This window comes from Lepidothrix coronata, unplaced genomic scaffold (genome assembly GCF_001604755.1).
Source record: "Lepidothrix coronata isolate B3197 unplaced genomic scaffold, Lepidothrix_coronata-1.0 Scaffold4, whole genome shotgun sequence".
NCBI classification, from domain to species: Eukaryota; Metazoa; Chordata; class Aves; order Passeriformes; family Pipridae; genus Lepidothrix; species Lepidothrix coronata.
The window spans coordinates 2,864,806-2,891,500 of NW_016690184.1; the positions used below are offsets into that span (position 1 = coordinate 2,864,806).

At 37.6% G+C, this 26,695-nt stretch overlaps 1 protein-coding gene across 10 annotated transcripts in view; it reads left to right on the plus strand.

Moving 5' to 3' along the window:
- Positions 1-26,695, plus strand: part of ADGRB3 (adhesion G protein-coupled receptor B3) — a 463,874-nt gene that overhangs the window by 432,241 nt on the left and 4,938 nt on the right. For 6 of the 10 annotated variants that reach the window (XM_017825573.1, XM_017825601.1, XM_017825595.1 and 3 more), the window contains 5 exons: positions 5,466-5,561; positions 6,957-6,996; positions 9,278-9,921; positions 10,080-10,193; positions 20,766-20,801. In XM_017825573.1, the coding sequence (XP_017681062.1) occupies positions 5,466-5,561; positions 6,957-6,996; positions 9,278-9,921; positions 10,080-10,193; positions 20,766-20,801 (930 nt within the window). The remainder of the gene's footprint in view (positions 1-5,465; positions 5,562-6,956; positions 6,997-9,277; positions 9,922-10,079; positions 10,194-20,765; positions 20,802-26,695) is intronic. The other 4 variants (XM_017825611.1, XM_017825649.1, XM_017825630.1 and 1 more) reach the window with 2 other exon arrangements.

Sequence of the window (26,695 nt, forward strand, 5' to 3'; positions counted from 1 at the left end):
GAACCAATTTTAACTCACTGTTTCTAGTGCAAGCAATATGCAAAAATATATGATTATAAATATGTTCATCCAGGAATTTAGAATCTTCATTGTTTATGTGTAGGCAATCAGTAGTTATGGTTTATTTTATTTACTGCTTTTTTAGCAAATCACACATATATAGATAGATATATATAGAGAGAGAGAGAGAGAGAGAGAGATTGATATAGAGAGATATAAAATCTAACTGCAAAGAATCATTACTCCTTTTAACTTCTGAGAGGAGTTGTTCCAGCAAGTCAGTCTCAGCAGTTACTCATCCTGGTTTTAACACTGAGATTCTGGAAGAAAGGCATTGATAAAACAGGTAAATAATCTATCTACACGGTATTTAAAAAAAATGACTTCATGAAAAGATTTCCCAGTGAGGTCCAAAAAACACTAAGGTTTGATTGGGTTCTCCCTTGTCAAAAAAGGAGGAGGAGTTTTTCTTCAGTCCTGCCAACTTAGGGAGCAGTAAATGTACAGAGACAACTTATTCTCTAATCAGTAGACTATCTCCAGTCAAGCTAATAATAGTGATGGTGGTAGAAGACAAAGAAGCCTAAGCATATTGCTGATTGACCTCTTATTTGACAGAACACAATGAATCTTCTTTAGTCCTCCATATTTAAATTGCAAACTGGACAAAACACTTGAGGAATTAATTAAAGCAATATTTTTCATATGGGAAAAGTAAAGTAATAGAAATGTCTTCAAGAAGAGGAGTAAAAGTTGATGCACTTGAAACAATTTTTTTTTCAACTCTGCACTTAGTTCAAATTGCAGCATCAAAGACATAACTGTTTACTGCAACAAGCTACTACACAGAAAGAGTTGTAACTCCTGTAAGCTATGTTTCTTTCAATCTGGCTCTAGAGAGTCTGGCTTTCTAGCTCCAGAGACCTTTAGGCCAAGACAGTGACCATCATGCAAGGTGTGGAATGCTGTCTTTGCGCTGCCCAGGTTTCCTTCCAGCTGAAAGAATAGTCTGTTACTTTTGGTTGTCTGCAAAAGCATTTAGCTCTGCTGGTGCCTGTCAGGGAAACCTTGCCAACATATTTGTCACTCTTGATGAAAGCTACAAAGCTATCTCAGTTATAGCCTACAGGATTGATCTAATATTTATAGCGTGCCGGCACAGGCAAAACAATAATTCTGACTGTCAGGAAAAAAAAAAATGGGGTGGAATATACCACCATAAAATTCAAACAAAAAGGACAGCCCTGCTTTAGTATACCTTTATAGTCATTACATTAAAAAAAAGACAGAGTTCTACAATTATATATAAAATCCCCATTTTTCCTTTTAGTTATATTGATATAAACATAAATGATGGAAACATTTGTTACTTTCTCTAGTATTCTGTATTGAAGATCTTGTGTGACAGGGCTGCATTAGGAAGCCAACTAAGTGTTTGACTTAGTCGGCACTATGTGTCATCTATTTCTGTCCAGCACCAATTCAGTGTCTTTTGGAAAGAAATCTTTCTATACTTCTGTTTCCTTACTTCTCAAATAAATATAATACTTCTTAAGCATAAGACCTCTTATAGACCATTTGGAAATTTTGGAAGAAAAAATGCAAAATAGGGTTAGGTATTATTGCTTTATGTTGTCTTCTTAGCCCAGAGAGCTTAGCGCTGTTTTTCTTTCCTCACCTTGCTGTTTAAACATCTTATTGGGCACTGGAAGATGGTGATGTGTGTGTTACAAAAAAGAGAATGATAGTAGAGGTGTAGTGTGTTGACTCTGGCCAGATACCAGGTACCCACTAAAGCCTCTCTCTCACTCCCCTCTACAACTGGACAGAGGAGAGAGAAAGAAAATCAGCTAATAATTCCTGGGTAGAGATAAGAGCTGGGAGAGGTCGGTGACTGATTACCTTCATGGGCAAAACAAGACTCAAAGTGGGGATAATACTTATATTTATTACTAACAGGATAAGAGCCAAAGAGTGAGAAATAAAACAGTCTTAAAAACACCTTCCCCCACCCCTCCTTCCTTCCATGTTCTCCCTCCTCCCCCCCAGTAGTGCAGGGGGATGGGAATGGGGGTTACGGTCACTTGTTGTTTCTGCTGCTGCTCAGAGAGAGGAGTCCTTCCCCTGCTCCGGTGGGGTCCCTCCCATAGGAGACAGTCCTTGATGGACCTCTCCAGAGCAAGTCCATCCCTTGGGCAGCAGTTCTTCCCAGGCTACTGTCCCATGGGTCACTCCTCCATGGGGTGCAGTCCTTCACAGATGAGCTGTACCAGCATGAGTCCCCCACGGGGGCCACAAGTCCTAACCGGAAAAACCTGCTCCAGTGTGGGCTTCCTTCTCCATAGGCTGCAGGTCTCCAGCAGGACCCCACTCCATCCTGGGCCTCCCACGGGGTCACAGCCTCCTTCATGCATCCACCTGCTCCAGCATGGGCTCCTCCATGGGCTGCAGGTGGGTCTCTGCACCCCGATGGTCCTCCATGGAGGAACATGGGCTGCAGGGGCCACAGCTCCAGCACCTGGAGCACCTCCTCCTCCTCCTTCTGCACTGATCTTGGTGTCTATGTTGTTATTCCCATGTTCTCACTCTGCTCTTCCCTGGCTGGAATTTCTTCTGCACAACCATCTTTTGTTCTTAAATATGTTATCACAGGGGCATTACTGTTACTCCTAATTGGCTTGGCCTTGGCCAGTGGCAGGAAGTCTGTCCTGGAGTAGGCTGGCATTGGCTCCACAGAACAGAGGAAGCTTCTAGCAGCTTCTAACAGAAGCCCCCCCTGTAGCCTCCCCACCCTTGCTACTGAAACCCAGCCACAGAAAACCACTACAACAGGTTAGCCTCGAAGCTTCTTCATCTGAGCAAAATAGTTTGCCTGATCTGCTTGAACACAAGATGCTGTAAAGCTGATTTGAATCACACTCAGTAACTCCTTTTAATTCTGGTGATGGGAGGAATCCATGTGTATTTTCTTCTTTAGCTGTGCTCTGCGGAGTAGAGAGCATTTGGATTAAATGCATCGTTGGTGTCTAGAGCCCACATTTCTATATTGCAGGAGAAAAATAAAAAGTACATGAGTAGGGCGAGGGTAAGTTATAAAAGCTTGGAGCTGGTTACCGTTGCTAAGGAAACCACTTCCCTGGTATCTGCACGTTCATCACATCTGTCTCTCCTGCTCTGCCTGGCTCTGAGAAAATCTTGTATTTTGATGCTAAAAGGAAGGGAGGGAAAAACAAGATTATGTTTCAAAGTAAAATGTATAAAATGTAAAGACAGCACAGCCTTTACATACTCAAACAACAATTTTGAAGAAGCAGTTTGAGAAAACTAAGCTGGTATTTAGAAAGTTCAACCATTTTGTTTCTGACTTGGGCGAGGACACCTAGAAGTTGCAACATATGTCAATATGATGAATACGGCTACATTTGACATTCTGTTAACATGTTCAAATCATATGCTGCTTGCACTTCAGAAACGCATGCGTATTTAAGAGGATCCTAAAATTAAGATTCGCTGCTTAAATACAGAAGATAGTGAAAGAAGGATGTGAAATTCTTGAGATCTCTGGAGCTATCAGAACTGGGAAAGCTCTATGAACAGAGTGTCCCAAAAATGAGGAGACCTACTGCACAGAGTGAGATCAAACAGTATGTCCTGAAGTAAAAATGCTTTGGAGTCAAACATCATAAGCCTTGAGATCAGATTCAGCACAGCTGGGGATGCTTTGGAGGGAATTTTTATTTTATTTTTTGTCAATTCACTGTACCAGTGCTTATCCAAGTGCATAAAACTCTGAAGTGTGACCTAACTTCAGCATTGATAAAGTGAGAGAAGACTTGGATTAAATTTGCAGCAACTAGGAGATGCCAAATTAAATTAACATCAAACACACGGAAAACCAAGGCAAGTGTAGTGCCTAAAATCAAAATCTGAGTCTCAATACAGCACACTTTAAATTACCACATGTGGTAAGTCTTGGTGTTTTTAAATTAATCCAAACCTTCCCACCTTGCTTCACTCTTCTTTCTGCTCTATATTTAGCTTTCTCCACCTGCAACAGTCACTTATCAAGACTGCAGAACACTCTTACTCATTTAATGGTTGAGCACTTTAAAATAATGCTTCATAATTACAAAATTATTTTTTTTCTACTTCATTTTCCCTTTTGTGATAGCTCCTAAACAACTTGCAATAGAACATGATGGACTGAAAGGGGACAGCTTCTCATCATGAACAATTAATGATTTATCCTCTTCTGCTCTTCACAAAATGTCCATGAGTAGAAGAAATTGTCTGAATATGACATCAAGTAATTTTTACAGATAATAAATTAATGTAGTTTTTAATATGCATTTCATTGAGAATACTTTCATTTTCAAATTATATCAGTTTGTTTTGATGGAAGATCACCCAATCAAGTTCCCATTTTCCAAGTCATTCTTGCAATCAGGTATATGATTATACATATCTAATATGGACACTTGTGTTTCTGTAAACAACATTCATGTTGTGAAACTTTAGATTCCAAAAGTTGCCTTGCCGTCCTTATTGTTGTACGCCTGAGAAAGCAGCAAAATATATTTGCATTCTACTGTCAGCAAACAGGAACAGCATTTTCCTTTTGAATGTGCCTCTCTGTTGAACCACATCTTTCTGACAGAAGTGTTGCATAATAGTATTTCTTTAGATATATGTTCCGCCCAAAATGGAAGTAAAAATAGCCCTTCCTGTGACAAGATAATTCCTCAAATGTATTGTATTTTAGGGACAAGTCTTCAAATTTACTTTATGGATCATATAAGTAAACATCAATTTCTGAGGAATTCCTTTTCTGCTTTCAAGAAATCTGTTGCTATACAAAGAGTCCACTGTCCTTCTTTTGCTCACGCTGAAGATATTTCTCTGATCTGAGTTTTACTCCTAGAGAATATACATGAGATTCCCTATATGTGGAATTAGAGGTTATGATTGAATCAGTAGTATCTTTCAAATGGACTTATTCTTTAAAGGAGAGCACCATGTGCCTGATTACACTAACTGTTAAGAACTGTCTTTCAAGAATCTTATTTTGATCAACCAGAACATACATTTTATTTTGCAATGGTTAACAGTGTATCTATTAATCCTGTTATCAGACCTGTACCAAAATGAATGAGAAGACAAAGCCAAATACTATCACTAAGATAGATTTGGCTTGAATACCATATCATCACTTGTTAATTCTGGTAATAGGTGAATCTAATTCTGTGTTCTTGATGTGATAGACTGACAGAATTTGTGGCAGCCACAAAATTTAGCAAATGTAAAAAATGGCAGAAATAGCCATTTATGTTTATTGCTTCCAATTTATTAAGTGTGGTAGAGAAATGTCATGCATTGCATTCCATATGGTTTAATTAAATCTCTAATAGGAGTAGATTATATTATGCTACACAAGAATCAGTAGGTATAAAGTATTGTCTTCACAGGTTCAAGATGCATTCAGATGTCGGCTGAGAAACTGCCAGGATCCAATCAATGCAGATTCTTCAAGTTCTTTTCCTAATGGACATGCTCAAATCATGGTTAGCTTTTATTTTCTTCTTTGACTATGAATGTAGTGTTCCTAGACAAAAGCAAAAGCTTACTGTATTGTATGTGGCAGGTATGCATAGCTGAAATATTAACACAGTTTTAAAGCATAAGTCTGTTTAGGTCATTATCTGCTTGCTTAAATCCTTAGCAAGTTTTAAATTATTGGTGTGATTATTTAGTGGAGCACAGTGAATTAATATCTTCCACCAGTGCTCTTTAGGACAAAAGAGTTTTACACAAGAATGTGAAAATAATCTAATTATATATCGTGACTTTTTCTACTGTTGATGTAAAGAGTGCTGATGCATTTGGGAGTCTTCCTTTCATGAGGCCTTGAAAAATGTTCTTTTCAAACTAAGTCAGAGAAAGCGCTAGAGGTTCTACAGGGGGAATCTACTTAGTGTCTTGAATTAAGAAGATAGTGAATAACTCAGTGTGTCAGTTTGGATTTACTAATATTGTTAGGTAGTATATTAAGACAACATATTGGTCTCTTCACTTTCAACAACAGTTAATCATTGACTATAACGGGGACAGAATCAGGCCCTAAAAATGTGCAAGGCTCAGCAAAAATGCAAGACTCATCAAGCAGATGCCCTTCAAAAATTATGACTCAAAAAATAATTTAATGTTTGGACTCCACAAGCAAGAAAGAGATCTGTTTTATTGAACATTTTGCATGTAATAAACTTCTTGTGGAAATAAAACAAAAATTAATTGAATTCTCTAACAGAATAAATAGTTTTGTTTAACTTGGAAAAGTGTGCTTTGATTTCCAACTTTTAAAATCCATTCTAAGTTCTTGCAATTAATTTTTGCACAATAAAATAAATAATAGTTGTTCTATTACAACTAAAAAATTTTATGTGATTACATAAGTAGTAAGGAATGACAGAATGTTTTATTACAAATAAGCGCGTCATAACAGATTAATGATGTTACAAACAGGGTGGACTAATTGGGTTACACTTATTCACAGTAATTTGTATGCAGGTTATTTTTCATAATTCTTTTCATAAAATTACTATGAAAAGCTTTCTTAAAGAAGATACTTAGATGAGATGTAGAAGTTATTCTTCCATAAACATTAAAAACTACACACTGTATCATTTTATTAAAATTATATATTCTACTTGCACCTATTTTATTTTATTTTTTCTGGTCAGGCAGCATACTTTGAAAACCACCCAGTTATACTTTAGGAAACTTTGTAAAGCTCTGCTGTTGTAAAACAATACACTTCACCTTCTCAGCAACAAGAAACCACTTTTAAGAGACTGTGACCCTGTAAGTAGGACATTCTGGAAGCGCTAGTTGCCAAAAATGTATTGTGGTTTATTTTTTAATTAATAATGGCTTTTCTGTTTCATTGTTTCTCATTACAGACTGATTTTGAGAAGGACGTGGACATTGCTTGCCGGTCAGGTAAGAACATTGAGAGAATATTTAGCCAATAAAAAGAAGATTTGTACTAGTTTCTTATGAAGTGAAAACCAGAAAAAATCAGGGTTTAACCACTTAGAGAAAATATTTATAAATGCAATCAAAAAGAAAAAGTGAAAAGTGATGTCACTGTATGAATACATTTATTTCATATTCTTACAAAAGCCTTTAACTAGAATTCAGCAGTTGAAAAGTAACGAAAAGTGTCATTGTCTATTGGAAAGCAAATAGTTTTGGAAAGAAGACCTCTCTTAACATATTAAACTTTCCTTGCCCTATTACACAAGCAAATGTGATACAATCATTTTGCTATAACAAAACAAAAAATAGGGTGTCTTAACAGCTATGTATATGAAGGATGCATCAATTTGTGTTAATTTTAAAGAGGGTTTGTTAGGACTCTGAGTGAAATCTACAATAGTTTAAGGAAATTAAATTTTATTCCTCAACTTGGGTTTTTTTAAAGATATTTCAGTGGTATGATCTTTAATTAGTCAGCTATGTTTGTTTCCACATATTAAAAATAACACATTTTCAGGAATTTATTTGCCAACCTTGTTAAATAAAATACAGTGTGAAATAAATGACCATTTAAACCCTACAGAACTTTTTAAATCTAGGAGATATTCCCAAAGGACAGTTCTTCCTAGGGCAGCAGTCCTGCCTAGACACCCTCAGTTTTCAGTGAATGGAGAGAGAAAGAGAGAGGGGGTGTCTTTTTCACAGGGTGAGTCAGGGCAGAAGCCTGACTTAGCAGTTCTGCATCACCCACCTGGGGAACACTCTCTCTCTTTGCTGGCTGTATGGGGAGCCAAGAAAGCTGATCTCATTAAGGTAAAGTCTGGGTTTCCAGTCACCCACCTTTAAAAAGCTGCCAATTGAGTTTCTTGCAATATGATATTAGTTTTTCCCTATAGATCAGTTTTAATATGCACACGTATTTTGAAGGGAATAGGGTAGTACATTGTAACACAAAGGGGTGTCTATCACCATCCAGTGCAGACAAAAATCAATATCCACGTAGCTCCTACTTCTTACCTTTGATAACATAGCGCTGCAGTATGGGGAGCCTTGTCAGAGGCATCCTTAAGGAGATGGACTTTGAATCCAGTTATGAGCATGCTTTACTAGATAAGCATTTAAACTCACTTTCTTTTAATGAAAAATTTTGGAATAGGTCACTGTTTGAAATGTCTTAACAAGTGTCACTGGAAACAATGAAGCAGCCACTGAATTCGAGTATTTGTGCACCACTGCTTAGAAGCAAATTGTTTTCTTCATAATGGACAAATGAGAGTTACTGTGACATAGGAGAGTGGGGTGCCTTATAAGCTGCTTGCTATGGAAAAAGGCAGTGAACTGACAGGCACTGGGGCATCTGGGTCATCAGAGCCCTTAGGCAGCTGGAAGGGATGTAAATGTAATACCTGAGATACTTCAAGCTGTCCTTCTGTCTCAACCCATGAGCAGGATTTTATTGTGCAAACTAGCACTGGTGTGAATTAAAATATTTTCAACCAGGACCAGAAAATCCTTGCACTTAGCTGGAATAAGCCCAGTAAAAGTGGGTTATGACTCTTCTATAAAACATGTTTATATCCTTTATAACCTTTTCAGCTGCAGCAAAATATTCTTTCTTATACCAATGGAATTTCTTCCTAGTGTGGTAATTCTTTCATCACTTCTTTTCGAAACATAATTTAACAGAGAAGAGTTTTTAAAAGCCAGTGAAAAGGAACATTTAGGAGCTCAGGAACACATGCTCATTGTTGTAATCTTATGGTAGGTCATTACAATGGATTGACAAAATGATTCTGCCTTACAATCTGTTTGACATTTTCTGGGAGGTTATGTGGAGTTAATAACGGCAGTAGATGTCATAGTATATTTTTTTTGGAAAACCCTTAATGAGTTCCACATTGCTTAAGCTGTAAGTCACCTAATATCTATGTAAGGCAGTAGGAATAAGTGAAGGAGTGTTTTTAACTTATATAAATGACTGAAGCTTAGTCAGAAATCTGTGTCAGTTGTACACAGCAGATTAAGAGATGTTGATTTAAAAAAACAAAACAGAACAAAAACAGCAACAAAAAAGCCACACAAAAGCACTTTCCAAAAATTATTTATAAAATGAGAGTTTTTAATTGGATAGAAAAAGATTTAAGAAGACGCACTCGTAGAGAAAGCGCTGCTAGATAAAGCCTCAAGTAGCGTTAGGTAGACATGGTTTCATGTTGTAAGAATTCTTTTCTCTGACCCACAGTTCTGCATAAAGACATTGGACCTTGCAGAGCAGCTACTATAACAGGAACACTTTCTAGAATTTCACTGAATGATGAAGAGGAGGAAAAGGGACCAAACCCTGAAGGAATGAGCTATTCAACCTTGCCTGGAAACATCATCTCCAAAGTCATCATCCAGCAACCAACAGGGCTCCACATGCCTATGAGTATGAGTGAACTGGCCAATCAGTGCTTGAAAAAAGACAACAGTGAGTTGCGGAGGACTGTGTATTTATGCACTGATGACAATTTGAGAGGTGCAGATATGGACATAGTCCATCCTCAAGAACGGATGATAGAAAGCGATTATATAGTCATGCCCCGGGGCTCAGTAAATACCCAGCCATCACTGAAAGATGAGAGCAAAATGAATATAGGCATGGATACCTTGCCTCATGAAAGGCTATTGCACTACAAAGTTAATCCAGAGTTCAATATGAATCCCTCTGTAATGGACCAATTTAATATCAATTTAGACCAGCATCTTCCCACCCAAGAACATATGCAGAATTTGCCATTTGAGCCCCGCACAGCAGTGAAGAATTTCATTGCCTCAGAGCTGGATGACAATGCAGGATTATCAAGAAGTGAAACTGGATCCACAATATCAATGAGCTCTTTAGAGGTCAGTGGTGCATAAACAAATTGCATGCTCTGTTGTTCTAATTATATGATAAGACAATAAATTGTGTCTTGTGTCTAAGGGGTGAAGCTAATGTTTTAATTCAGTATAAATTGTTGTTTGGGATCATACACTGCTGTTCATATTTCTCTTATTATCAGAAGTGTTTATACCTAGAAAACAAGACTAAAGTTTCAGAACCAGTCTGTATGAAACAATATAGTTCTGGAGATTTAACATTCCACACGACTGCTGAGGATTTCGTGACCTACCAGGTAAAGTCCACTGGAAAATTCTGTGTTGCTATGAGAAGAAAAACTATTCCTGCAAGATACAAGTGCTAATCATTGGCCTTACCTGCAAGCACATGCAGTTGAAAATATTTGCCATTTTATTGCTGACAATCATATCTGTCTCAGATATGATAGGTCTGGTTCTGCTCTCATTAGTGTAAATCTTAGATTCTTCCATCCAGTAGTTCACCATTTACTGATCTAGTTTTGTTTGCATGTGTGTGCAGGCATTGGTACAACTGATGTGTGCAAGAGGTACAGGTGGGCTTCATGTAGAGTATCCTAGATTCCAGTCAGATTGGAAAAGTGAACTGAAAAGCCTTTGAAAGGGTTTCAGTTATTACTACAATCTGTCTGTGGGATTGAAGCATTATGAAAGTGAAAATTATTTAAATAATTTTTTAAGACCTAAGCATCAAATACTGCCATTCCTATTAAGCTTTTATTTATGCAAAGCCAGCAGTGAGGTGGAGTTGATTTCATACTTGGGCCTCCTTAAGAATTGGAAATACATTTCACCAGCATTTCAAATATTGTGAAACACAGCATTTTGTGGGAAAGAGAAAGACAAATGAGAATGACATGGTACTGATGCATTCTCTGAAAGAAGTTACAGGTGGAAAAAAAGTCTACTGTATGTGCGATCTGGAAGCCATTAGCTATTACTCTGAAATGTTTGGACCCGTCTGTGAAGGGAAACAGAGACTGAGCCTGATTGTTCAATTTTTTAGGCACGGAACTGTAGCTGATATTTCATAAATGGTACATATTTACTGATATTTCTTTTAAAATGGAGTTGAAGTTTTATGGAAAGTTTGGGCAAAAGAATTTAGAATTTCTTTTCAAGAGGTGTCTTTACAAGCTTTGAAAGTGAAATATTTTCAGTTCTTTTTATACTGAGTGTGTACAAAAATAAGTTTTTACAAGACTAGATTTAACTGAAAAATTAATTGAAAAGGAAGTGGGGGATTTGTAGTAATCAAAAATTATCCACGTTTTGGTGGTTGTTAAAGCGAATATGTATGAGCTCGGACAAGTTTTCAAAATTATGTCTAAAAGATAATGTAAGTGCTTGCCCACTCAGTGCTCAGACAGACAGGCTCTTTCAAAGCAAGTTTGCATTGTTAAAGGAGTTAACTGCCCTCCGTTCACGTATGTTATTTAATAGATATCAGGTGGTACACAGGAGTTCTCAAATTTAATGCAACCCAGAAGCAAGGTAACTAAGGTCAACTTCCAGTATTATCCTCTCCCACCTATCTACAGTACTGTCTTTCAGATAGTTTTTGTCAGATATAGAGACTCAAATCCAGTCCAGTTAAGATTATACATATGGATGAGATATATGAGAAAAGTTCATAACTCTTTGAGAAGATAGATGTACGTTCCACCATACCATCCACTCTAAATTACTCTCTGGTGATACTACTTCTTTCTGTTGCTGACAAATGTCATCTAGGACACCTAAAAAAAAAAAAAGGTAGACCTTATTCAAGTTATAAAAATTGGGACAATAGTTACTTCGTCTTACACAAAATTACAGTTGCTGAGGCCTGAAAATCTGTGAGTATAATGTACTGCTCTTTTAAATTTATTTTAACTGTATTTATATCATATTTAAAGTTTACCTCTAAGATGGGATGTACACACCAAATCTCAATCACTATTCTGTATATCCTTTCTATGCTCAGAAAAGACTAATAAGTATGTAGTAGAAAATGTAGTAAAACATAATAATATATGATAGTAAATATTTAGTCTCTTTCAACTCGGTAAATGCATTAGGTTTAGAAGTCTGTATTTTGGTCCAGGAAGCGGTAAGCAGTTATGTTATTTAAGCTCATTGAACACACCATAATCCCATGTTATATGAAAAAAACCCAGATATTAGGGCAGATCAGAAATAAAAGGAACTGGTTTGGCTTTTGTGTCTGCCTTTGTGGTTCTCAACTCTACCTGATGATATAGCATTACTTCATCTTCTGATAAGGATGTGCTGCACTGAATTGAAGATAGAACATTAAAAAAAAATTATATAGAATAAAATCAGAGTCTCAAGCAGATCCTGATAACCAGATCCAGCCAGACAAAGAACATGACTGTGTTTTTACATATGCAGTGTGTAAGCACGGGTTGAGGTAAAGCTCCAAAATGAAGCCGACCAGCTGGATTAACTTTTGTTGCTGCCTTGAACAAAGTAAAGAAGAGAGCTCAAGTGACTTTTTTTTTCTTAAGAAGATTGCAAGACCTTTCAAATACAGAGTTTTTCTGACATAATGGAGCAGCAAAACCTGCAGCAGGACATTCAAGATCATCCTGCCCACAGTTTTCCTGACTAGACCACCTATAAAGAAGATCTGGAGCAGTAGGAAGCTTTCCTCTCCACTCTGTTTATAGTGGAACACATCTATAGTATCAGCAAAAAAAATGTATATCCTGACTTTTAACTCTGCAGGGAGGATTCATCAACCTCTACCATTAGATATCTAAATTTAGGCATTCACTGTATAAAATGGAAAAAGAGCTCTTCATATTTGGCTCCCCTTTAGAGTCAATCAAGACAAATAGCCATTTTTAGGCCACTTTTAGACATCTGCTCCAGGATGAAGTAAATCACATGCCTCAGTGCAGGTGTTGCTTTTCAGATTCCATAATGGAAGCCAGAATGAGTAGTTCAGACATGAACATCAAAAATGTAGATGTCCTAAATTGTCACATGAATCCTACAGCATGCCACAAACTTTCTTCTTAAACTTTTATATCTACATATTTTTTTCCTCAAGAAAATGCTTAGATGGGAACAATTACATGCTTTATTTTATGTAGAAGAATTTCAGTTTTCAATAGATAGGCTGAGAATACTGTAATATTTACATACAAGTATAGCCCAGATAAGTATAAATTTAAGGATCTGCAGATTCACAATGTGCAAATCAGTGATTTTTATTTTATTTGGCATGTACCCAACAGTACCCATGCGATTATAGACACAGGCAGGCATATTAATACATCATAGAGTTTCTGAGGTGGAGTAATCAAACATCTGGCTAATCTTCTGCATATCCCTTATACACATGGATTAGAACTGGCTTTGCTACCTTGGCATCAAAGTGACTTGCAGTGTGCTCCTTCAGTTCAAAGTGTTTTGATTTTAATGAAGAAAACACTCAGTACAATCTTTTGGAATGGGTTTTGTTTTGAAAATGTACACTCAGAGTGATGTGCTCATTAAAGTGAAATTACTTTGAAGTGAAGTATTGCATTCCCAGCTACTTAGATGCAGAGTAAAGTTGGGAAGTTTAGATGCAGAGGAAGAACCTGATGTGAACAACATATCTCCAGGATAAGTAATTCATCTGTTTTTATTGTGCAAAAAAAACGAAGAGGGAGTAGATACCTGCTGCTGGACTGTGTGAAGACACTTGTATCATTACTTTTGTGGAAGAAGAATGAAGGGTTCTTTCAAGGGAACTATGCTTAGTATAGTGTGAGCAGAAATGGAAAAGAGCTGAACGGAGACAAAGACTTTAAACTATTATAAGGCAAAGGACATGCAAAGCCAGGCAATAGAAACATTTATTAAAGGGAATAATGGTCATCTGCTTTATAAGAAAAGGAAGGAGAGGACAAGACTTCACAAATTATTTGCCATGTAAAGGACTGGAATTCTCTTTCCAGTCTCATATCTTCCTTCTTTATTTTTCTGCCTCAGTTTCTGCTATGAGATCTTTATGTGGAGTAAGTTGATTGTGTGACTAAAATAATCCTTCTGTATTCTGTATTCATTCATGAGAGCTCTTAATACTTTCAAAGACAGTCAACTCTGTGGTCCTTGGCCAAATCACTGACAGGGACTTTAGGAAGAAAATACTGTTCAGCTGAGAAAATAAAGGGGTATGTGAAAGATAGTGAAATACAAAGAAAAAGTAAAGGTGTAGATAAAAAGGAGAAAAAAGACACATTAAAAAAAGGGGGGGATATGGCAGAAATGGAGAATAAGCTTAAAATAAAAGTATTCGGAAGAATGAAATAAAATCTGCATGGAAGGAACAGGGTCTAAAATAATAATAAGGAAAAAAAAGGAAAGGAGAGAAGAAATACACAGTTAAAATAGTCAATCTCATCAATAAAGTATCAGCATCAGGCAAAACAAAAGCAAAATGGTGTGAAGTCATTTTGATTTATGACATGAGAAATAAAATAAGAGAGAACAAAAAGAGAGAGACGAGCACCACAGGAATTTCTTCTTTATCCTGTTTCCACATTGCATTTATTTTAAGGCATTGTGTATCTCAGATTTCTATCCCTCCCATTCCTCATTTCATTCTTCAATAAGTTGTGGAGACGGCTCTTGCGAATTTTGTGACTGTCAGTGAAATGAAGTCTAACCCTGTAACAACCCTCTCTTTCTTTCACATGAGTTTCTCAGATTCCTCTGACTTCAGAAATTGATGCAGTTTATTTTCAGGTTACCCTATAGAGTGCGAGTAGAATCAGGCAGAGCTGATTCTAGTAACTGAAGATGTGAAGAACTGCAATTTTAGAAGAACTGAAATTTTAGTCAGTATTGCGATGTGCAGCATATATTGCAGACTTTATATTGTAGTCGTTCATTTAAGAAATGCTACATTTTGCCCCAAAGCATTCAGAAACACAAACCAAGTGGTTTTGGTTGATTGAGTAAATACAAATGCAGGCTGCCTTATGAAAAAAAGGGAGCAGCAAGCCACAATAATTTGCCAGTATAGTTTTAAATTGAGATCTCTGAAGTTATGTTTGTGCTGTGTTGATGTGCTAAGTATGCTAGCATATTTTAAAGACATAAAATTCCCACATTAAAAAGCTATTTCACTTTTTTCATTAAAATTTACTTGCTTTATGTTTAGCTCATGTTGTGAACTAATAGCCAACATAATCTACTATTCATAAACCAGGGTGTTTTTCAGTTATATTCACACAAAAGGCATTTTAAATCAAAACTGTCTATCCACATTCCACTTTTATATCTCTGAGGGCCAAAAAAGATTTTCCTTTACATTTGTTCTGGGAAAAAATCCTCCCCAGGCTAAGATCTTGTATGTCAAATATAATCTCAGAGTGAATTATAAACTGCTTATAATAAGTCTTTATATTAATGGAAGCATGGTTATAGTCCTTACTATAATATGGTATCTCTGGTTTCAATTATACTTTGCACAATGCAATATAGTATTAGGAGTATCTGATGTAATTAATCAGTGCAGTGGGTTGACTCTGGCCAGATACCAGGTACCCACTAAAGCCTCTCTCTCACTCCCCTCTACAACTGGACAGAGGAGAGAGAAAGAAAACAAACAGGTAAGAATTCCTGAGTAGAGATAAGAGCTGGGAGAGGTCAGTGACTGTTTACCTTCACGGGCAAAACAAGAATCAAAGTGGGGATAGTACTTATATTTATTACTAACAGGATAAGAGCTAAAGAGTGAGAAAAAAAACAGTCTTAAAAACACCTTCCCTCCCCCCCCCTTTCTTCCATGTTCTCCCTCCTCCCCCCCATCAGTGCAGGGAGACGGGAATGAAGGTTACGGTCAGTTGTTGTTTCTGCCACTGTTCATGGAGAGAAGTCCTTCCCCTGCTCCCATGAGGTCCCTCCCATAGGAGACAGTCCTTGATGGACCTCTCCAGCGTGAATCCATCCCTTGAGCAGCAGTTCTTCCCAAACTGCTGTCACATGGGTCACTCCTCCATGGGGTGCAATCCTTCACAGATGAGCTGTACTGACCTGGGTCCCCGACAAGGGCCACAAGTCCTACCTGGAAAAGCCTGTTCCAGCGTGGGCTTCCTTCTCCACAGGCTGCAGGTCTCCAGCAGGATCCCCGCTCCATTCTGGGCCTCCCACGGGGTCACAGCCTCCTTCATGCATCCACCTGCTCCAGCACGGGCTCCTCCATGGGCTGCAGGTGGGTCTCTGCACCCCGATGGTCCTCCATGGGCTGCAGGGGCACAGCTGCTCCACCAAGGTCTGCACCACGGGCTGCAGGGCCTCATCTCTGGCACCTGGAGCATCTCCTCCCCCTCCTTCTGCACTGACCTTGGTGTCTATGTTGTTATTCCCATGTTCTCACTCTGCTCTTCCCTGGCTGGAATTTCTTCTGGACAACCATCTTTTGTTCTTAAATATGTTATCACAGAGGCATTACTGTTACTCCTAATTGGCTTGGCCTTGGCCAGTGGCAGGAAGTCCATCCTGGAGCCGACTGGCATTGGCTCCACGGGACAGGGGAAGCTTCTAGCAGCTTCTAACAGAAGCCCCCCTTGTACCCCCCCCGCTACCAAAACGCAGCCACAGAAACCCACTACAATCAGGTAGTGGTGTAATGCAGACTAGAATAAGGAAAAAAAAACAGGCATTTCTCATTTTACAGAGATAGAGAGAGATTTTATTAGTCTTTTAGCAGGAGCAGCTCTTTCCTGGTGCCAGCAGATTAGTGTGTGCTGGTGTATGGAAATTATTCTTCAGAATTCTATTTTTGTCCCTCAGCAGAGTTTAAAGTTGTTCTGGAATTACACAGAAAAGCTATACATGATTAGCACAAAGTAAAACTGATTTAAAACAAATTACTGCTGCAAATATTTTTTCACAGAGTTTCACTTTGGTTGTGGTATGAAGGTTGGGGAGTTTTTTCTACTAAAATGGATTCTATCAATTAAAATCAAAGAGCTGTAGAAATCAGATGGCAAAAATCTTGTCAGGTCATGTCTTCTATCAATGTAAGAGCATTTTTTACATTATATTTCTTTAATACATAATCAAACTTCACTTTCAAGATTAGAGTGAAAGGCTTCCACTGCAGATTATTGCACAGTTACATAAACTGTCTTTATTCCCAACATGATCTCTGATTTTTTTCAGATTTTTCCGAGACCAGTTTGTCTATGTGTTTATATCCTTCTAAGGTTTCTGAACAAGCTTCTGTGTTTGCTTCTTCCAGAGGCAATGTTTAAACAAAGTTGTATCGCTCTTTTATCCTTTCCTCTTAAAAGTACATTTTGCTTCTCTTCTCTGAAATTTCCCCAGTTTACAGGCACGATTTGGCTTCTGCCAGTGTGACCTTTTTTTTGGAAGATTTATAGTTGTGCATGGCTTGCAGTTCACTGCCTACCCACCCCCCTTATTTTTTTTCAGAATTATGCAAGTTAACTCCCTGTCACTGAATAATTGCATGGGTCTTCAGCTTTTTAGATAGTCCCTCTATTACTTATCCTTGCAGTTCTCCAGCAGCTGGGATTCTTCAGCTTGGAAAACAGATGACTGAGGAGTGAATAGGGAATGATTATTCATATCTCCTATAAAATGAAATGTCAAAGGGATAAACAACATAATTTCCTTTGTCATGTTATACTTATTTAAATTGTGGAATTCAGTACCCTAGCACATTTTAGATGTCAAAATAAGCTCCTCCCAAGGGAACTCCTAAACTACTGAAGACGTAGGGAAGGTACTGTAGTAGAAACTTTATACTTGCCCTGAAACATCATAGCAGAACCTGGTCAAATACAAAATACTATATTCTACTAACATTTATACTCAAGTGGATCTCCAACTGATCCTTGAAAAAAACACCAGCTTCCAGTGTCATTTTTATGTTGGCTAAAATCATTCTCAGTTTTCCAGGTACATAAAGGGAACAGCTTTTTAAAAGAAACATAACTGGTGTTACCAGTTCGGCAACTTATTTGATGCATGGAATTTTCACCCCTTACTCCACGCAGCTGCTGCCTTCTGTTAGTTTTAAGTGTAGAATGAGCTAGATGGTTCATTTCTGAAAACGTTTAAGTATGTGTGCAAAACTCCATTTTTCTCAGACAAAAGAGACATAACAAATAAACTTCATAAAAGAAAAAAGTATATATGCAATTACAAAGTAATTATTTTCATGGCTTAGGCTTGTTTTGTATCATGCAGAAACTAGGAGAACAATTGAATAAAATGTCAACTTCCGGTTGGGACTGAAGGGACACTCTTTTATCCTTGTAAGTTTCCCAATGACTTCATGTTTCTAAATATGTTCCCTCTCTCAAAAAATAACACTGCAGTCATTTCAAGACAATTACCTAGTAGCCAGGAGGACTTGATCATTTACCTAGTGGTGTCAGTGACAATATTGCAAATAACTTTCAGTGTTGCAGGATCATATTCATAACCAGCATCCTTTGGTTTTCAGAAACCTACTTCACTGCTGCCATTTGGGTGTGTGGCAATTAAATACTTTTTACGTCTTTGGAGAATAGACTGTGGCAGCACTTGCACTGTATTTCATACTATGCAGCCATGACAAAAATGTGAAGCACAACTTTGTGAGTTTAAAATAAATGTTTGTGATTAGATTCTTGTTGAGCCCAAGAAAAATCCTCACTGAGATAAACCTGTGGTATGACCTTTTTGGTCATAACTGGTGTGAACTAACAGCAAAATTGCAATAATTACCTTTCTCTGACAATAGCACAGTTGAATATGTTGCAGTCTGTTAGATATGTCTTTGTGCCATGTAAACAGTGATAGAGTTTTCTGCCTGCAAAACCTAATAATTCAGTTATGCCAGGAATATTTTCACTGTGGTTAAACAGACTTAAGGCAAAATAAAAATGCTCCAATTTTACAAATCACAGTACCTAGCAATCTACATATTTCTTCCTATTTTTTGTTTTACTTAGGATTCTCAGTCAGACGATTCAATGATATCTGATTTGTTACTGAACTCTAGCTTAAAAATAGCTTTTTCAAGCATTTTTCAAAGCTACTCCTGTAAACTTCACCTTGTTATCTGCTGTACATATTTGTTCTTTTGTAGCCACTGAGCCTTTTCAGTTGTAGATGTGCTCTAATTGTACCTTAAGAATAGATCCTCCTTCATCAGAAATACGTAGATTTCTTCAGGTGCTGATTTACTGTGGAATGACGAAGGCCTATGTCAAAGGTACACTTGTACCGTGGCCCTCTTAACATGAATGAAACGAAAGAATTTAGCTGCTTTAATAATTTCGGTAAAACGTCCTCATATTTTTTCTTACCTCTGAGACCTTTGTTGTTTCCATGTTTTCATGTTACTTAGTTGGGAAGAGTTGTTTAATTTGTTTTAAAATATTCTCTTTAAAGTGTGCTAGGTTAAATCAAGCCTTCATGATTAAAGATAGCTTCTACAGAGCTTGTTGTTGTTGGTTGTTTTAATTGTATTGCACTGTTCTTTGATACTGCTTCCCAGCCCTTTAGGCATCAGAGTGTCAATGTGATACAGAGATACTCTTCATATTATTGTGGATTGGAGCATTAAACTTTTACTGCAAAACCAGGCAACATGTAACAAAGTGGTATTATCAAGGGCTCGGGGACCAAACATCATCTGCTCTCTACAAACGAAAGATTTGTAAAATCATTCCTTTCAGTTTCAGGAAAACCAAACAGCTTACTAAAACCTGGGGGTTTTTTAAACCAAATAAAATCGAAGTCAGAAGCACTATTCTTCTTGACTTGGTGACTTTGATTTGTATCTCACTGAAGAAATTAGGTGCAATTTGAAAAAGTTCCTTTACCATGACTTAAGCCAGCCTACCCTACCACAAAAATTAGGGTTAAATTGTAGCAGTAAGCCTTTTTGGGTTTTTTGGGGTAGTCTCCTTCCTGAAGATGATTTGTTTCCAATCTCATGGTTTTTGCACTCTTTTCAGCTTTTGCAACCTACCTTCTTCTTTCTACATCTCTTTAATCTATTGCAAGATATTTAATTTCCAGCCTCAGAAGAGAAAAAAGATATTTCTATCTCTTATTTATAGTATTTCTGCTTCTTTTTGATATAATTTGGCTTTATAATTGGTTTTGTTTATAATCTAAAAAATTCTGTGCTAAATTATTTGTGATATGTCTGAGCAATCATATTCTGTTGCATTTTATTCAAGTGATTACTTCACTAGTAAATCATTTTTGCTTTATATCAGATGCTTTGAATCAGATTTATCATAAGTTTAAAACAAAATCATTGCTTTCTCCATCCAGATTGTCATTGCAAACAAACAAGCTGAAGCTGTGGCAAGTGTAGATGGCTTTGGCTTGATTTTGCTATCATTTATTCCATTAAAATCAATGGAGTTGTACCAATGTACCAAGCCTGATGTAGGAAAGGATCAATTTCTGTATACCTATAAAAACCTAAATCATAGATATGTATAGGTAGCTGTGTAAAAAGTATAAATAATTTTCAAATACCACAAAAGTATAGAAATAGATATATTTTATACACCAACAGGTTCAATTGCATGCAAATAACATGCACATCATGCATCCCAGTGAAATGCAGTCTGGTTTATTTCAGGGAAAATAATATGATATTGGTCTAATAAACCATGCAAAGTCACGCATTAATTTTAAATTATCAAGATAAAATCTACCTCCGCTTACAGAATACCTAATATATACCTGATAGGAAAACAGAAATGTTATTTAGACTCATTAATATGATTTGGTGAATAGTCCCCTTGTTAATACAACCTCTTTCTTCTTTTTTTTTTACTGCTTAATAGAGAAGAAAATCACGTTATTCGGACCTTGACTTTGAAGTAAGTTTTACTGAATTATTCCTGATTATTAAAAGCATTTTTCTAAAAGTAAATGTGTTCATTTTAGCAGATTTTAGCCTTCTGACATAGTAGATGTGATAGGGTTTTTCAATTGGTACTGTACAGAACATGATGAACAATTCATTAAAACTACTTTGGTGCAACTTGTTTGCAAAATGTTCTGAGATCAAACTGTCATATTGCAATATTAACCATCATGATTTCAGTTTTTAAATTCTTTGCCTCTTCATTTTCATCTGGATTTGTTTTGTTGGGTTTTTTTTTTCTGTTGCTGGCTCTCTACCTATTGAAAAAGTGTGACACTTTTGTAGAACAGGCTACATCAGGTAGCAGAAGGTTGCTTTGTTCAAAAGATTCTCGATAATTCTTTTATCTCTCTTCAATACTAATTTACTGCCATATGAGTTTCACATCCAAGTAGTGATTATGAATGTGTCAAATTTTGAATGATAAAGTGCTGAAGGTGTCAAAGCTAATGGATCACGTGCTAAATAAAAATCAGGTCCATGGAAGGTTCTTTAGGCTGGATATCCACAGTTTCAGACTCTAGACCCTTTTGAGTGAGAACGTTTAGTTGTGATAGTTAATGACCATTTTGTTCTACCTCAGTCAGTATGATTGTTCTCTCAGAGTTTTGTTTATTTGAGCAGTTTTTTTCTCTGATCCCTACAGAAGGAATACAACAGTTAGTTTTCAAGGGAATGTTCGTAATTTATGGGTTTGGGATTTTTACATAGGTTGTCTGTTCGTGCACAGAAGTAGTTTGATACAATTCATTATGTGTGTCTCCAGAGAAACTGAACAAATATATTTGCAAGAAACCTACAGATCTTGAGATAAATTTGAAAGCCAACAATCAGTATATATCAACCATAAATTCAAAAATTACCCTGTCTGCACGCGCAAACAAAAGCAATTTTTACTATTATTTGGGCTGTAAGCACACACATGTACTTCCAGATTTCAAATTCTAGTTCGTAGAAAAGAAAGAGGCAGAACTAGCCATAGCAGTGGTCATAGGAGACTTGCAAGGAAGAAGGGTTTGCTTTGGTGACCTGCTTTTGCTGAAATACTGATCCTCCATGTTTGATGGTGGCTTCTTGGTAGTTTAGCATCGTGCCTTAATCTCTTAAGTCATTTTGGCCCGAAGACTATAGCTACCTTAAGTCCTCATGTAATATCTCAAATAATGCACCGGAGAAAGATTCACACAGGAAATTTTAAGGAAAATAAAATTAAAATATTACCCTAAATATGTTTTGGGATAAATGCATAGAAAGTAAGAAGAAATAATAGCAAAATTCTGATGAGCGAGCAATTCTAAAATTAAATTCAAGCAATATGCTTGGAAGTTTTATAATTATAGTGATATAAAGAATTTTAAATTTGACTTTCCTTTATTGAAACATAGAAATGTCATGCTGTTCACAATCAGAGCATTCTCTGTAAACAGGTACTAAAACATTCTTCCTATCACTCAGGAACATAATCTGACACCAAATAAACACCAACAATGCAGTGTACATTCTACTCTCAAGAGTCAGGCCACCCATTACGTATTTTCTCTTGACTCACATGGTTTCAAAGAATCACAGAATGGGTAAGGTTGGAAGGCACCACAGTGGGTCATCTGGTCCAACCTCCCTGCTCAAGCAGGGTCATCCTAGAACACATTGCACAGGATTGCAATGTTCTTGAATATCTGCAGTGAAGGAGACTCCACAACCTCTCTGGGCAATCTTGTTCCAGTGTGTGGTCACCCGCATAGTAAAGAAGTTCTTCCTCATGGTCAGGTGAGACTTCCTGTGCATCAGTTTCCACCCATTGCTTCTTGTCCTGTTGCTTGGCATCACCAAGAAGAGCCTGACTCCATCTTCTTGACACCCTCCCTTCAGATACATACATACAGTGATGAGCTCCCCTCTCAGACATCTTTTCTTGAGGCTGAACAGGCCCAGGTCCCTTAGCTTTTCCTTATAAGAGAGGTGTTCAAGTCCCTTAATCATTTTTGTTGCCCTCCACTGGACCCACTCCAGGAGCTCTGTGTCTCTCCTGAACTAGGCACAGCACTCCAGATTTGCCTCACCAGGGCTTAGTAGAGGGGCAGGATCACCTCCCTCAACCTTCTCTTCCTAATGCACTCCAGAATACCATTGGCCTTCTTGGCCACAAGGACACACTGCTGGATCATGGACAGCTTGTTGTCCACCAGGAGGACCCCCGGGTCCTTCTCCACAGAGCTGCTTTCCAGCCTGTACTGGTGCCCAGGGTTATTCTTCACTGGGTACAGGACCCTGCACTTGCCTTTGTTGAATTTCAGAAGGTTCTTCTCTGCCCGTCTCTCCAAGCTGTTGAGGTCCTTCTGAAGGGCTGCACAGCACTCTGGGCTACCAGCCGCTCCTCCCAGCTTTGTGTCATTGTGTATGTAAAATGCTTACACCTTTGTCTTGACTTGTTTGCAATATTGTTGCTTCATGGTCTAATATTTTTAGAATTACTATTAGAATGCAGGAAAATATATTTGTTTGTAAAAAGGAGAGGATGAGGCCTTTAGGAGTGACTGCTGAGGAAGTGAGAGTGGTAACAATACTGTGCCAGTTGCTACTGTGTTTTAGAAGTATGGACTCAGACTAACCCCATCTCACCTCCCTGTTTTATGATTCCTCTGATTATGCCTGTAGGCTTTCCTGTGTCCTTGCACTTAGTGTGTCCATCTCTCTAAGGTAAAACAAAATAAAAAAGCTATAAAATGTTCAAAGGGCCGCCCAGATTCCTTCACTCAGTAAGACATCCTGATGAAGGGAATTGAGATAGTATGATGTGTCCAAAATGCTGCTATTTAGATACCTCAAAGCAGCTTGACTGCAAAATAGAATAGAGTCTGGAGGTGAGATCAAGCCAGAGTGATTGGACATACTACTTAAATGTTTAACACTTTCTCTACTTTGTCCCTGAGCAGTGCCAGCTGGCATTCTCTGAGACAATGCCCTTCCACAGTTCTGATAACAAATGATAGAATGACATGGATGTGGTTCTGAGGATGAGATGCTAAGTATGCAGTATGGACAAGGCTGTGTCAAGTTTGGCTCCCTCTGTCCTTTTCCTTTTAACACTCTTCCAGCAATCTCTACACCCTCAACCTCTCACATGTCTCTCTATATCCATACAAGACAAACACTCAGGCTATGCCCACCTTACTATATTAGGCATTTGCGGGAATATTCCTGGGTGACAAATTTCCAGCTTCTATATGGATTAATTTTTAGAATGACCTTCACTATTTTAGTCTGGACAACCTTTGCCTCTCCAAAACGTTTTTGAGGGTCATTAGGGAACCAGCACCATCTGGGTGCCATTTACAGTAGACAATTTGATTGTAGAATTCTTACTTGGGAGACTAAGAGAATTTAGAATAATTTAGTATTCATAGAGAACATTACATGGTAGATGGTGCCAGAGAATAGTCTTGGACGTTTGACTTACTACTGCAGAGTCATAGTTTCATAGTTAAAAAAAAAAAAAGGTTGTTCTAGTGGGTTCCAATGGAACATTCACCTCAATATAGATAATTTGAAAGAAAAACAAATAAACATGACAAAACCAATTTTTATCCAAGAGCCACAGATAAAACTCAAAGCCAGCTGCTATGTAATGTAAACACAGCTAGACTAAGACTACTCAACACCATACTCTCTGTCCCTATTATCTCTAATACATGCAGAAATACAGACGTAGTTTTAAGGGCCTTTGCAATGGATTATAAATAAGAAAAGACCTGTGACTGTGTGGGTACTGTTATAGAAAACTTGTGTCTCCATTCAAAGGAAAGAAAGAGGGAAAAAGATGACATCCAAACTGGTAGCCTTATCATATATCTTAAGCTGGTTAGACAGGAATGTCTCAAAACTGAGCACCTGTATCTTGTTTTCCCATTTTAGATAGTTTACCATTGCATTCCTAAATTATCCCTTTATGTAGGAACAAAAAGACAGACTGTAACAAATGGGAATTAGTCTGTCCACAGAAAGCATTTCTGCTGCATAATATGCACTCCATTATTAGATTTTGTAAAACACTGACTAATTTAGTTGAACCTTGAATTTTGCTAAATGAACAGTCAACATGCAACAGCTTTACAGCTTTTTTCTCGCTATTACCAAAGATTAGTTTAGACTCATTCATGCAGTCTGATATTCAAAACATGACCAAAATTATTGGTCTGGACAATTTGGATCCTTGTTGCTGCTGGCTATGGTAACCCTAGCTAGGTGCCCTCTACCCCCGGTCATTTTTTCCCTAAAGGTGTACAGGTATCTTTTTCATTAAGTCTCAGCACTAACAGTTAGCTGTCAGATCAAATAAAATTCATTCTAATTATGTTGAACAGAAATACAGATGCTGTAGAAATTCCCAGGAAGACTTTAGAATAGGTATGCTCTGGCAATCACAAAAACATACAGGAGAGATAAACACTACTATTGACATGCATTTTAGGATTCAAGATCACAACTACTTTTGAATTCTATGAGACTGTCTGACTGCCGTATTTCCCCAGCAACCCCACTCTCCCCTCTCTATCAGTCATTCATTGAATCTACTCTGCTAATAACATTTATGCCAAATAATTCAGAAAAGTGCCTTATTACCCTGATCCCCAGGATTCAAGTCATCTCTGGCTCTAAGGGAGAGCAAGGATACACTGGACAAGTGAGAATACCAGAATGTCTTCTTGTCTTTCCACAGAGCAGTAGGTTCTCACCAGCAGTAATGCTAAATTAATAACTAATTGCTGGAGCTGCATTCATTCAGAATTTTGTCTACCATAGATATTCATTAAAACATTACAACTCACAGAAGTTTAAAATCCTTCTCTTACTAACCTGAAGACATCTCTTGAAGGCAAAGGTAAAAAAAAAATGCCTGCAGGGAAAGATCCCTTCCTGTTCCCAAGTTTGGCAACTGATGATACCTATAACATCTTGAAAACACAGCATGCTTCCGTTATATGGTTGGGAAGGCATTCCCCCATCTGTTCTTTTCACTTAGCTGCTTCATACAATATTTGAGACAATATTTTTACCTGTGATAGTATAGAAAATCTCTAAGGAAATTAAATTACATTGTAATGATGATGATGATGGATGATGATGGATGATGATGATGATTATTATGTTGTTATTTACTGGCCACAAATCATAGAATCACAAAATACCTTTGGAACAGACATTAGTGATCATCTCGTTCCAACTCCCTGCCGTGGTCAGGGACTCCTCCCACTAGACCGGGTTGCTTAGAGCCCCATCCAACCTGGCCTTGAACACTTCCAGGGATGGGACATTTGCAACTTCTCTGGGCAATCTGTTCCAGGGTTTTACCACCCTCATCAAAAAAGATTTCTTCCTATATCTAATCTAAACCTACACTCTTTCAGCTTAAAGGCATCACCATGTGTCCTATCACTACACATTCTTGTAAAAAGTACATCTCCAACTCTCTTGTAGGCCTCCTTAGGTACTGGAAGGCTGCTATATGGTGTCCCAGAAGCCTTCTCTTCTCCAGGCTGAACAACCCCAGTTCTCTCAGTCTGACTTCATAGTAGAGGTGCTTCAGCCCTCTGATCATCTTTGTCACCCTTCTCTGCAGTTGCTCCAACAGGTCTAAGTCTATCTTATATTGGGGACCCCAGAGCTGAATACAATACTCCAGGTGGGGTGTCATGAAATATTCATGAGAATATTTGTTCTTGAGTTAGAGTTTAGCTAAAACCCTATCATAAATGAAAAAAAAAAAAAAAGGGAGCTGAGTACAGAGTTGTGTTTGAAGTTCTTCCCATCTTGATGATAGCCATCCACACTCTGAATCCCTTTCTGTGA